Here is a 13,517-nt window from a genome sequence, read left to right on the forward strand (position 1 = left end):
TTACATGTCCACGCTAGGTCATGGAAGTGCTTATGTCATTGCAAGGGTCTGAGATGGAGGCAGATGCCAATAACGAGTTACATGTTACAGGTGAATTCTGATTACAACATGCTAGGCCTATATTTTATTTATAAACTGATATAGGTTTCCTTCGTCTTTACACTTTCTCTGATTATGATGTCTCAAGCATAACCTATGGTAAAACAGAGGGATTATGAGTTCATCGCGTATGGATGTGTGGTAATTTGTACTAATTCCATCTTTTGATGCAGAAAGGAATATCTCAAGGGCTCGATCTATCCTATCTGAAGCAGCTTTCAGACTACATTATTCCGGCCATGCTAGAAGCTTTGCATAAAGTTAGTCTGTGTTTTGTTGATTATTTATTGGCTTTGATCCTTTTTTCATGGTGTAGGAACCTGATACAGAGATCTGTGTGAGTATGTTGGAAGCTATCAACGGGTGCTTGCAGGTAACTTTTCATTATCAATTTTGGTTAAACTTGTGGTATGTAATAAAAAAGCTTGTTTTGAACTGTCCTTTTGTTGTGCATCTTTGAGTCTGTCTCAGCATTTCCATTTGACAGTGCTGCATTTACTTTGGTAATCTTACTGGTTTTTGTTATTAGCGTAGAGTATGTTACTTTTCAGGTGGCCTTATTTTCATGCTGTCCTTAGGTTTAGGGTATGTAATAAAGAGCTAATTTTGAATAAATCTTTACTACAGGCCTCTAAAGCATTGGAAAACTGGTATCTTATAACCTGTCACTGTATTTCAGATCTCCGGAAATCTCTTGGATGAAGGGAAAATTAGATCCATTGTTGACGAGGTAAATTAGATCCATTGTGTGGTAACTAATCGTAGATTCTACATGTGTGGTAACTGAATTTTCCATCTTCTGTTGATTTTGGGTTATTTGGCTGATCTTTGATCTTTTTTGGTATAAGCAACATTGGGGCTTGGTAACGCAACAACTAGAAGCTTCAGTGGAACCTTACATTCTCTTGCACAAAAACTGAGAAGAAGCTTCCATGGTTACCCGTGATGAAACCAGTTATGATCATAAAACTGTTTTGTATGTAATGATCATAAAACTGTATTGTATCTTTAACAACTTGTAATGGTCATGAACATATGTATTTTATTTGTATTTATCTAATTCTCTTCTGATTACATGCTTGATATTTTGATATATAATTTGTTTAAAGTGAGGAAGTTGACGCCATGATTGAAATTGGAGGAAATGATTTTGCTAATTCAATTACAAAGCTTTTGTACCCGAAGGAAACAAACAATTTATGTTTGCAAAGTTTGCTTCTTTTACTATGTGCCTTTTTTGAGCTTGTAGTCACTTTATAATCAAGTGTTGTAGTATAATATGTATTAGATGATAGGGTTGAAAATTTTTGTAAGTCTAATAACACAAGAAAAATTGAAGCATAAATATAACACAAACATATTTAATTGGTAGTTTTGTAAGAAAACATAAAAAATGACATTAGCAAACATAATTACAAAAATTATATTATAGCAAATACATAAGTATCATTTTTTTACACAAAAGACTTCATTCGAAGACTTTGTAGATTGCAAATGAAGTCTACTTTCACAAGCTAACTAGCTTATAAATAAAAAAATTTGATTCCACAATAAATATCGATTTAAATCAAATGAAAGTCATTGAGTAATTCAATCAATTGCTAACACGCATGTCAAAACCTAAAAATTTTAAAAAAACGTTATAAATATTTAAGATATGCGTTTTTTAAATAAATACAAAAAGTAGACTTCCTAATTAGACTTCCTCTACTGAAGTCTACTTTGATAAGCTAAGTAGCTTAAAAATCAAAACTTCTGATTCAGCAATAAATATCAAATGAAATGAAATGAAATTCACTGGGTAGTTCAATCACTTACTAAAAAGCATTTCTAATCCAAAAAAATAAAAAATACTTTATAAATTTGCCTAAAATGCGTTTTAAAAAAAACTGCAATACGTAGACTTCTACAGCAGACTTCAAACGTAGACTTCTTTGAGAAGTCTACTTTTTCATAGTGAAGTCTACTAAAGAAGTCTACTTAAAAACAGGTTATTTTTGCATTTGACCAATTTGTTGACTTTTCCTTCAGTAGACATCAAAAATAGACTTCCGGCCAAAAAGGTTACTTTAGCATTTGACCGAGCCATTGACTAACAAAGTAGACTTCTATTGTAGACTTTATGCAAGAGTAGACTTCTCTGACAGTCTACTTTTGAAGTCTACTTTTTCAATAGAAGTCTACGGAAAAAATAGGTTATTTTTGCAATTGAATTTTTTTATTAGACTTCACTGTGAAGTCTACTAAAAAAAAGATTCCTTCTAAGTTTGACCGAAAAATATAAGTAGACTTCCCAAAGAAGTCTACAGTTTTTAGACTTCTTTCTGAAGTCTACTGCAGCTTTCCGGAGTTTTCTGAATTTTTTATTTTTTAAAAAACTTTAGTCAAACACTAAAATGACCTATACGTTTTTGGTCAAACTACAAAAGTAACTTAAAAGTAGACTTCTTGTGCAGACGTAAACAGTAGACTTTAGACAGAAGTCTACATTAAAAAGTCAAAATACGGTCAACTACAAAAATAACCTCTTTTCTTTCGTAGACTTCTTAAGCCTTCAAATGAAGTCTACTATGTTTTTTTTTTGTTTTCAAAGGATATCGAGTAGACTTCTCGTGAGGTTTAATGAAGTCTACTTTTAAAAAGTCAATTGCAAAAATAACCTTATGTTGACTAGTAGACTTCAGTATACTTCACGAGAAGTCTACTTTCGCGATATGAAAACCGAAATATGGAAAAATTGAAGTGCGACGATTACCTTTAACAAAATTGAGCTTGGCTACAGTTCTTTTAAGCACTCAGAACTCAGGATTTCACCAAAAATAAGCAACCCAGATGTTAAGTAACCAGAAATCACCAAAAATGCATGACTTTTGGCATTGTAACTTAGCCCAGATGTTTTGGAGAAGAAATTATGAAAGAATGAGAAAAGTTATGAGTGAATGAGCTCAAATATTTACTTATTACAGCTTTAAAATTGGTTGAGAAGCATTTATTCCATTTTCATGGTTGTTCATGGTGGTTGAAGAAATTGAAGAAGATGGCATTCTCGTAATAAAAAGGTCTTTAGAAGGTCCAATGAGACTTTAACCAAATTAAAAAAAAATCGAAATAATAGATGTATAATGGCATTTTCGTTAATAGTTTAAGTGAGAATGATAAAATTGTGAGAAAATGGCAAAAGTTAGAGAGAGAAAAAAAGAGGTTAATTTTGTGTTTGACTTTGAAATATGGGTTAAATCTGAAACTCTCTCTTGTTTTATCTAGTCACATATCTACACTAAACCAGCTTTCGCTTAATTTGAATTTTGAAGTTGGATTTTTTGTAAGTTGAATTTAAAGTTTACTGTAAGATATACAAAAGGAAATAGGAAGTTTGGTTAAATTTAATTGTTGCTTTGAAATTAAACACACATGTCATCATAAAAGTTGGGGAACTTGAGTTTGAAAGAACTTGAGTTTGAAAGATGAACCTCTGCAAAAGATTTTCCCTACATTATACATATATCATTATTTCCACGAACATATAGAGTACCACCATGAGATAAAAGTCAAGATCTCTAAAAATTATATTTCACCAGAAAAAACAAGGTTTTATGGAGAGGGTACTAATATAATCTGTTTCTGATACATGGTCCGACGAAATTATAAATCTAAGCACTGGATTTTCATTGTAATAAATAATTTTGTATACATCATATTATTTACACACACGAACATATATGCAAAACTCAAACGAATGATCGGATTGGAATACATTCTAAAAGTATGCCAAAAATTGCATTGTTAGAATTTAGAAACAAAATTCTGTTGTTTGGTAAAGATGTTTAGTTCAGAATTTTTTTTTTAATGAGTTTTTAAGTTTTTGAATTTTTGGATTAAAAAATGTATAAACCCAAATGAAAACTGAATATTGCGTGGTTTAGTTTGTTTGTTTTCATTTTATTTTGGAGTGCATGGTTTAGTTTCAGTTTCAACATTGAACCATAATTTTTTCATATTAGTTCGACTTATTTTATCAGAATTTTTTGTTCTTTGATCATTTTGATTGGATGGAAATGTGTATAACTAAATTGGACAAACTAAAGTAGGAAAATTTATAGAATTAGCTCTGGAATTTTGAAATCAACGTGGATTCGCTTTTTTTGACACGGAATCAGATCAATTTTTGTTAAAATATCTGACAAATACCTATTTTGTAAATTAAATTGGGCTAGTACGGAAATAATGAGATTTTAAGGAGAGTTTAGCTTTTCCTTTCTTTTTTTGTTACAGGAAATTAAATTTATATAAATTAATTAAAAAGTCAAAAAAAATCCATTAACCTTTATCCTCTTTTTCTTTCCTAAATTCAATTAACCTTTATCCTAGTGAGGCTTTTTATTCCCTGTATCTTGTGTATAACCCAATGACAATAACAACACCAGTCACCAACTTATTATAACTCTTCATCCATTTTCTCTCTCTAAAAGTCACCATGTCCACCCAAAGGATTTAACTTTGAATGTGACTAAGGACAGAGAGAGAGAGAGAAAGAAACAGAGAGCTTGAGGAAGGGGTTTAAGCAGATCTGCAAAAACCACTCTCAGGTATGGTGAGACCTTAACAATACGAAATTACCCTTAGTTTATTTTCTTTTATTTGACTTCTGGATTGTGAAAATTTGCTTCTTTTTTTTTTAATTAAAAGCTTTGTTTTCTCTTCTGGTAAATTATATGTTTCATTGCATGTGATGTGAGCATCTCTTCTCTGGGAAACACTGGATTTGGGATCTTCTCCTTCTTCTGATAATTGGTGGAAAAGATAAAATCAATTTCCTTAAATATGTTTTATAGAAAGTGCAACTTTTGATTTGATCACAATTCTATCTCTCTGGGTATCTTCCTCAATTTTTCTAAATTCTAGAGATTTGCTTTTCTCCTTCTTTGGTAGTCATTAGTCTGTGGTAAAGTAATCAAATCTTTAATTACACATACTGCATGCACGAGTTAACAACAATTAAAATTAATTAAGATGTAAGGATTTAAGTATTAATATATTCACTCTCAAATGATTCAAAGCTTTGTTAGATTTCATGGCATGGTGGTCCACTCTTTAAATAACAAAATCAAGTTCCTCATGAATTATTCTTATCTCATCAATAATACACACCTTTTTGTATTTTTACTTTTCTATGATTATTCCTTTAAAAATATAAAGAAAAACTTATTCCATTTTCTCTTTTTTTTTTGTGTTATTAATCAAAATCTCGACAGTGATTTCGTTCCCGTATAACTCACCGGAAACGACAGTGACGGCGGCGAAAAGCGGCGGTGTTGGCCGCAAAAACGATGCAAAACCAGCTATGGTCTTTACCGCTAACGATTTATCAAAATGGGAAAATTTTCCAAAGGGACTTAGAGTTCTTCTCCTCGACGGCGGCGATGTCGACGGATTATCCACCGCCGAGACCCGATCAAAGCTCGAATCTATGGACTATATTGGTGAGCCAACTGTTACTCTCTAAAACCTGTTATTTCCGCTTTTGTTCGATTTAAAAAAGATATTAATAATTTAATGGCTAAGCATAAATTAATAAATTATATTTTCCAAATATTTGAGTGAGACCTTACGATGTATACGAGTTTAATTTTAGAGCTACTTTAGCTCTTACATGTCCCGTGACGACTCTCTTTTTTTTTTGGGTTGGTCATTGCTCTATTAATGGATAATTATAAAATTAAGATTATAATGTATAATGATGGATTATAGTTAAAAAAGCAACGTTTTAGTCGGTTGAAAGTGGAAAACAGAAGTAGTAAATGTTGTGCAGTTATGTTTTGGAGTTTTGTTAGTTTACATAATTACATTTATGGAGTTTTGAAAAAGCGTTTATTGCATCTTGACGAACGTTATTCCGGGTTTCTTGAACCGGAATCCAAACACTTCCAAGACTTGTTTGTTCGGTTCCTGTGTGTTTTGAGTGTTTTAAAACTGTATTATTCAGTTCTTTAATTTTTTTTTTAATTTTTTTTGGAACTTTCTTGCAGTCACTACGTTCACTGATGAATCCGAAGCTCTCTCAGCGGTTTTACAAAACCCGGAGGGCTTCCACATTGCAATCGTGGACGTGAATACGAGCACCACCGAGAAGGAGAATTTCAAGTTTCTTGAAGCTGCCAAAAACGTTCTTCCTACTATAAGTTTGTGAAACCATTACAAGCACCCTTTTTAAGTTTCTATGAATTTTTACAATACGATCGTTAAAATATGGATTTGTCTTTTGTCTTTACAGTGATTTCGACAGATCATTGCATCACAACTACAATGAAATGCATAGCGGTAAGTGCATTTTCATAGATTTGTGTATACATAATGTGATGAGAACTGACAAGTGTTTTCCAGCTTGGTGCAGTTGAATTCCTTCAAAAACCGCTCTCATCGGAGAAACTAAAGAATATTTGGCAGCACGTTGTTCATAAGGTTCACTTAGTTTTTTCTGCTTCTATACATCTTTCCGGTAAAATAGTAATCATCTAAGAAAGAGTACTACGTTTTTATGTTGTTAATTAGGCATTTAATGATGGAGGAACTAGTGTTTCGGAAACACTTAAGCCAGTTAAAGAATCTGTTGTCTCGATGCTTCATCTCGATACCGATATGGTCACAACTGATGAGAAAGATCCAGCACCATCAACTCCACAGTTAAAACAAGATTCACGGTTACTAGACGGTGATTGCCACGAGAACATAAATTCCTCGACAGAGAAAGAGAACATGGACGATCAAGACATCGGTGAATCCAAATCAGTCGACACTACAAATCAAGAATTAGTCGTCAAAGAAGAGAAAGGAGACAGTGAAAAAGAAGAAGGAGAAGAAGAAGGTGAAAGCAGAGAGCTTAAAGAACAAGAAGGAGAAACCGGAGATCTGAAAAGCGAGAAGACAGATTCAGTTGATTTTCATAAGAAAGAAGATGATACTAAACCTGTTAATAAACCATCCGGGATCAAGAACTTGTCTGGTAACAAAGCTACTCGAAAGAAGGTAAGTGTTAGGTTTCTCTTTACACTTCTTAAGTAGTGGTAACTGATTCAGGTTCTAGTTGATTATTGAGTTCTTTTTTTCTTAAAGGTGGATTGGACACAGGAGCTGCACAAGAAGTTTGTGCAAGCGGTAGAGCAACTTGGAGTCGATCAAGCGATACCTTCACGGATTCTTGAACTGATGAAAGTAGACGGCTTAACTCGACACAATGTAGCTAGCCACCTTCAGGTAATTTTACTCTCCAAAAGTGTCAGAATATCTTGCAAGAGAGACCCTTGAGCTTATATGTAGACGGAATCTTTTGGGGGTTTTTTTGAGCAGAAATTTAGGATGCATAAGAGGAATATTCTTCCAAAGGAGGATCATAACCATAGATATTTACAAAACCATAGACAAATTCATCAACGGCAATATAATAACGGTTTTCAGCAACAACACCGTCCCGTTATGGCTTATCCCGTTTGGGGTCTTCCCGGTGTTCATCCACCTGGCGCAATTCCGCCGTTGTGGCCACCGCCACTTCAGTCCTCCGGTCAATTACCTCCGTGGCGTTGGAAACCACCTTATCCTACGGTATAACATTTTCATTTCTCTTTATTATATATAAGTCAAAGATTCTAGTAACAAGGGTAGTCAGATTTATTACAACATGAAAACGTCATTAGATTCTAGTAATAACATTTTTCATTGTCATTGTTTAAGTCGTAAAATTATAAAACTAAAATTTAATAATTTAAATAAGATTTAGTGATGTATAATGTTAAAATTGATATAGCTAAATCGTTATTACATATAATCGTGTTTCAGGTGAACGGTAATGCATGGGGTTGTCCGGTTGGACCACCGGTAACCGGACCATTCAATACTCCTCCGATAACCGGAACATTCAATACTCCTCCTGCGACTCAGCTGGTAATTAAGGTTTTATAAATTCTCTATATATTATATTGCGGTAGAAATAAAAGTTACAATTAAAGTTTAAATGATTTCCGGGTCGGGTTGGGTTGTAATTGGGTCGGGTCAGGATGAGGAAATGATTGATCAAGTGGTCAAAGAAGCGATTAGCAAACCGTGGCTGCCGCTACCGCTCGGGCTGAAACCACCATCCGCCGATAGCGTTTTGACTGAGCTTTCGCGTCAAGGCATCTCAGCCGTCCCTTCTTCTTCCTCTTCCTCCCGCCACATCAACGGCTCTCGTCGTATCCGCTGACGTGGGACCCATGCAAAAGCGGCAGATGTAATGACGTCACTCGTGGCGTCCTTCTCCGTATCTGACGGTCCGAAGCGGGAACTGATTTCTGATAGTGAGAGAGAGAGAGAGAGAGAGAGAGAGAGAGAGAGAGAGAGAGAGAGAGAGAGAGAGAGAGAGAGAGAGAGAGAGAGAGAGAGAGAGAGAGAGAGAGCGAGTTTAATTGTTATTTATTTTTGTCATTAATAAAATTTGTTGTACGTTGTTATTAATTAATAATGTAAAGAAGGAATCGGACGGTGGAGATGTGGGCCACGACGTTAGTTTCAGGACCACAAATTGGAAATAGATCTCGGACACGGGATTTTGACAGGTCGGAATCTGACGTGTGTGTATCTTTTTTGTGGGTTGTCGAGGTGGGTCCTGCTGAAGAATTTAATAGTTGACGCTTTTTTAGGTGATGAAATTTAAAAAAATAAAGTACAAGTCGAAGATTCCGTGATGACATTTTTTGTTTTTTTTTCTATAAATTCCAAAACAAATATAACCAATTTTATGAGAAGAAATTAAGATTTTTCTTTACAGAATGTAAAAGGACTTATTGTCCTCACAAGGGCAAAATTTATGACAGATCAAGTGATTTAAAGCCGCACTTGCGTTAATGTTGTGTCAAAATAGCCTCGTTACTACATCAAGGGTGATTTTTATTAATCAAAATGTTCAATAGCCAACAAAAAAAAAGTTCGAATTGCATATTCTCCAAATGTGAAGGTTTAATACATCTCGTAAATTAAAACTAACAACATTAAACAATGTATAACATGATAAATTTTTCATCTTATTTGCATTTTAAAGTTTTTGATGAAAAAAAAGTCTTATAATCGGACGATGGATAACATGAGAAGACCAAATCCAATGGCGTTAGGGCATCTCCATCCCTGATACTCAAAGAAGAGTTTTTAGCATTAATTTATTAATATTTTTTAAATTTTAGAATAGTGAAGAACCCATTTAATTTTGTCTCTCCAACTCTAATACTGTGATGTTTCTGTTTCTGAAATTCCACTTTGTCTCTGGTTTAGATCCGACGATCAGAGAAGTTTGGAGGAAGGTAAGCTGTAAAATCGTAGGGATGAAGGAAACAATCGATTCAATTTCGGAAACCAAAGATGAGAATCACTGGTGGTCTAACTACGATTTCAGAGTCAACATCGTCGGACAAGGCGGCGTATGGCTTCTGTAGTGGGAAGAAGCGATGGAGGAAGAGATGTGTAGAAACAGAGGTGGTGAAGAAATGGAGAGATTCTGTGCTCAGTATTTGGGTTTAGAAAATTAAAGAAGAGAAACACAGGCAACCAAAAATTGAAGAAGAAGAAGAGTTACGTTACGAAAAAAAAATTGAAGAAGAGAAACAAAATGGTCGAGAAAACTTGTCAAGAGAAGAGAGAGAAATTACCCTGCGACAAATGAGAAGCTGCCACCTCGCCGATGATACTCTCATCATACAGGTTCTAAAATATGACTGGGATGATACCGTATCATCGTATCTAGACTTTTTTAAATATTTTTTAACCTAAAAAAAATCACAGGGCCCACTTATAAACCTTGAGTCATCCTCCAATAAAGATGGTCTTAACTCATTGTTTGAGTTTGGGAGATCGCGTTGGATAAGTCCAGTTTACCGATGGAGCCGGGTAGCTTCTTCCTCTCTGCCATTATCATTTTGGTGGATTTATAATAGGTAACATACAATATTAACTGACCCAGCCCAAATACACATCCAATTTCATTTGGTATCTGAAAAATCTCATTATATAATTGTAAAAAAATTACTCATTTGTTTCTTTCTCCAAAGAAATAACAACAAAAGAAACTACTTCATATGGTTTTCATTATTATGTTCCATCAGAGCTTGGAAACTACTTCATCTGTTTTTTTTTCATTATTTTATTCCATCAGAGCTTACTAATATACCATTATGACTTTGTAAAGTCACAAGTTTTAATCAATATATAAAATGTTACAAAAAAACAACAACAAAAGAGACAATTTGATCAAAATAACAAATCTTATATCATGGAATTATATAAGAAATAATACTGGATTATAAAGACTTATAAAATTCCTAAATGTTGCTTAAAATTTAGTGTTATTAAACTAAAGATTTAAAATATAACTTCAAATTCACTGTTATTGGAAATTTTTAAATATATTTATTTGTTAAATATTTGTATTTTAAACACTTTAAATCTATTAAAACTCAATCACTCCAAATGTTTGGTTGAATACAACCCCTTTAAAATTTACAACTCAAAAAAGAAAATCCAAAATATCATCAAAAGGACTGAACCAATGGTCAATTGTCTTCTAAATTACACCCACAACTACTAGCTAGATTTAAACATCTATGATAGTTTTTTTTTTATTTAGAAAAGAAAGGTCTTCGATCCATAAAAATTGAGAAAATGACAGGAATCTTTACATTTGAATGGGTCTACATGTATATATATATATATATATATATATATATATATATAAAGCGAAGTAACAAATGTACACATGAGTCTTGAGACAAAGAAGAATCTGATAAGAACCGGAACATAATTCTCTTTATCCCTTCATCACCAATGAACAAACCAACCAGAAAGACCAAGGGATATGATTATATGTCACAATTACCATTCATAATTACCTCCCCTACTTTTAGCTAATCCAAGACTCAGCTAATTAACTTGTTAATTAAACGACTGTTAGTTCTAAGTTGAAGTGGCAATATTAGGCATTGGCTGAAAGTGAAGTCTCTTCTATATATCAACCTCATGAAGACTTATCAGAATCAAACCAAATAAGAAAGCAAAGTTAAACCTATCTTGTCTTGCTCTTTGCAGGTTATATAGAACTAAGTCTACACCAGCACTAACTATTTGTGACATCAATATATTGATCAATTGACCATAACTTTAATTTCCCCCAACATCAAGCCAGTAACGAATGGTACTAAGTACATAATAAAATAAACCCCATATATAAGCAATTATCATAATTGTATTCTATTTCCTTCACATAAATATTAAATATAAGTTTTTATTGGTGAATCATTAGATTTTGATGAAAGAAAAAGAGAGAAAATACTCACAGCCATGTATGGGTCGTAAGGCACGAAACCATAAATTGTCCAAACACATGCGTTTAGAAAACTAGTTACCGATAACCAAAACGGCATGAATTCCAAGCTTTTTGTTTTTATTACCATTTTCTTCATATTTATCCAAGTAGTTATTTTGCCAAAACAAAAGAAAACAAAAACGATCAATATAAGTTAGAAAAGGATACACCAATTTAGTCAAAGATAATTTACTATTTTTATTACGTCGTATATAAACGCACCATTTAACATTAGCTAACACAAAATGAGGGAAAAATTAACCAAAAAAAACAAGTTATTGTTGTTACCTACTCAAGCAAACAAATTAAAAATTGTAAAATAACGTACCATGACAGACAATGGAGCAATATACATCATACTGTTAACAACGCAGCATACGATCCCAACGCTCAATGTCCTTTGATCGGTAGTGTGTTGGAGAGTTAAAACCAAAACGGCGAGGACAGCTACAAACACAGCCTCAACCGCTAAAACAGCTAATATTACCAACCGCTGTTTTTGGTGTTCACAGAAAACCAAAAAGATGGTAAGGTAAATGGTTGCGGCCAGGATCCCTATACCACTAAGTGTAATGATCATTGTGCTATCAGGATGCACCATAGGAAGTCCATAGAGAAGTCTAACCAAATAGTTTATGAGAGTTGCTAAACCATGTACTGGTGAGTATTTTTCCACTGACTTTTTCTTTACGATCCCTATAAGCGTCGGCCTGTAGAATTGTAACATTATATATCAATGGTAAATAGAATTAATTTTTTTTTCCTAGACGAAAATGTAAATTATATATCAACGGACAGTACAAGAAAAATAGTATATTGAAATAGTATATTGAGACGAAATATTTAGTCACAATAAGAATTATTTCGTAGCAATAACTAAATTTATGACTGATTAGTGACCTTTTTAAAACTGTTATAATACAATCGTCACAAATTTTTTTTTAATAAAAACGTCACAAGTCTTGTGACGAATTTATTTAGTATCAGATCTTTCAAGAGGAACATGTCTTAAACTGAAACAACTTTAATTGATTTTCTTCAAGAAAAATTAATTATAATTAAAAGATTCTATGAATAACCCTTCAATATATGTTTCATTGTTTTTGGATTAAGTAATATATATAGCGAAAACTTACATTGGTGACAGGTACATACATATAGCGATAATGTTTCTGCAACCAGGATCATTCGAAATAAATTAAAACACGACTTCTATAAATGAGAGCCATTTTGAATTGTTACAAAAAAAATTGATGTGAGCGATCATGACTAACCTATTACTCCCACAATCTTCCGAATAAGGTTCACTTGCGCAAACACCATATTGTGATGATGGTGATGATAGTAATGGTGAAAAAAATTAAAAAAGAAGACAAACTTGTAAAATGATTTGAGAAATTTGGTGAGGCTGAATTGGTTTTTTCACTCGACGGCTGTGAATTGTTAACAGACTTCTAGGGTTATGTGTATTGTTAAAGCCATAGTCAATTTTGTTTTATTATGTCTTTATTGCTTATTTTCTTATTTTCTTTTTAGAGGCAGATTTCTGTGTAATTGCACTCTTTGACAACGAATGGCCAACTAATTGAGTAAATGAAAAGTCCATTTCGCTGTCCTAAGTAACAGTGGTAATATTTTGCCACCATTTCTTCCCTTATTAATCTCACGCGTCGTCGACCGTCGTTCTCCAAAAATCACCACAACTTGAACCCACCGAAATTGGATGACCTCGTCGAGCTCCCTGTCTCTTCCCACTAGCTCTCGTTTTATTCATCGGTGCAACCATCCAACTCCAGATTGTTAATACCAAATCCTTGATTGACGTTGTTTTTGCAGATTATATATGTCTGTTAATTAGATATATATGTGGGATGAATGTGGATATTAGTTTTAAAGTACTAATTATATGATTTCCTGTATATAAATGTAAATAACATTATACGTGTGTTTGCATATAGAACATATATTTGGTTTCATGACTCTCATCAAGATTATACACATATAGTTGTAAATAGATTCCTAAAATATTTATTGTATCATA

The 13,517-nt window shown here is 33.2% G+C and overlaps 2 protein-coding genes across 3 annotated transcripts; one reads left to right on the forward strand and one right to left on the reverse strand.

Moving 5' to 3' along the window:
- Positions 1-4,512: 4,512 nt before the first annotated feature.
- LOC18030994 (two-component response regulator-like APRR2) lies at positions 4,513-8,839 on the forward strand. Of its 2 annotated transcripts, none has more exons than XM_006414097.2 (10): positions 4,513-4,685; positions 5,352-5,579; positions 6,126-6,278; positions 6,371-6,417; positions 6,481-6,558; positions 6,649-7,122; positions 7,210-7,350; positions 7,444-7,695; positions 7,930-8,034; positions 8,147-8,833. In XM_006414097.2, the coding sequence occupies exons 2-10, from the start codon at positions 5,441-5,443 to the stop codon at positions 8,330-8,332; spliced, it is 1,575 nt and encodes a 524-aa protein (XP_006414160.1). In that variant the 5' UTR covers positions 4,513-4,685; positions 5,352-5,440; the 3' UTR covers positions 8,333-8,833. The 2 variants fall into 2 exon arrangements, with proteins under 2 accessions (XP_006414160.1, XP_024005419.1); XM_024149651.1 differs by lacking the exon at positions 4,513-4,685 and adding an exon at positions 4,794-4,972 and having other exon boundaries at positions 8,147-8,839.
- A 1,104-nt stretch (positions 8,840-9,943) lies between these two features.
- Positions 9,944-12,799, reverse strand: LOC18030421 (bidirectional sugar transporter SWEET6). Its single transcript, XM_006414099.2, is given in 5 exon segments — positions 9,944-10,108; positions 11,448-11,567; positions 11,805-12,186; positions 12,613-12,648; positions 12,747-12,799. Coding segments are annotated over 5 exon segments (756 nt in total).
- Positions 12,800-13,517: the final 718 nt, after the last annotated feature.

The sequence above is a fragment of the Eutrema salsugineum genome, unplaced genomic scaffold (assembly GCF_000478725.1).
Source record: "Eutrema salsugineum unplaced genomic scaffold, Eutsalg1_0 scaffold_1, whole genome shotgun sequence".
In the NCBI taxonomy this organism is placed as follows: domain Eukaryota; kingdom Viridiplantae; phylum Streptophyta; class Magnoliopsida; order Brassicales; family Brassicaceae; genus Eutrema; species Eutrema salsugineum.

Coding starts and splice junctions, on each gene's coding strand:
- LOC18030994 (XM_006414097.2), top strand. CDS start 5,441: ATGGTCTTTACCGCTAACGATTTATCAAAATGGGAAAATTTTCCAAAG. Junction 6,279..6,370: donor AAACGTTCTTCCTACTATAA/GTTTGTGAAACC, acceptor TTGTCTTTACAG/TGATTTCGACAGATCATTGC. Junction 7,351..7,443: donor ATGTAGCTAGCCACCTTCAG/GTAATTTTACTC, acceptor TTTTTTGAGCAG/AAATTTAGGATGCATAAGAG.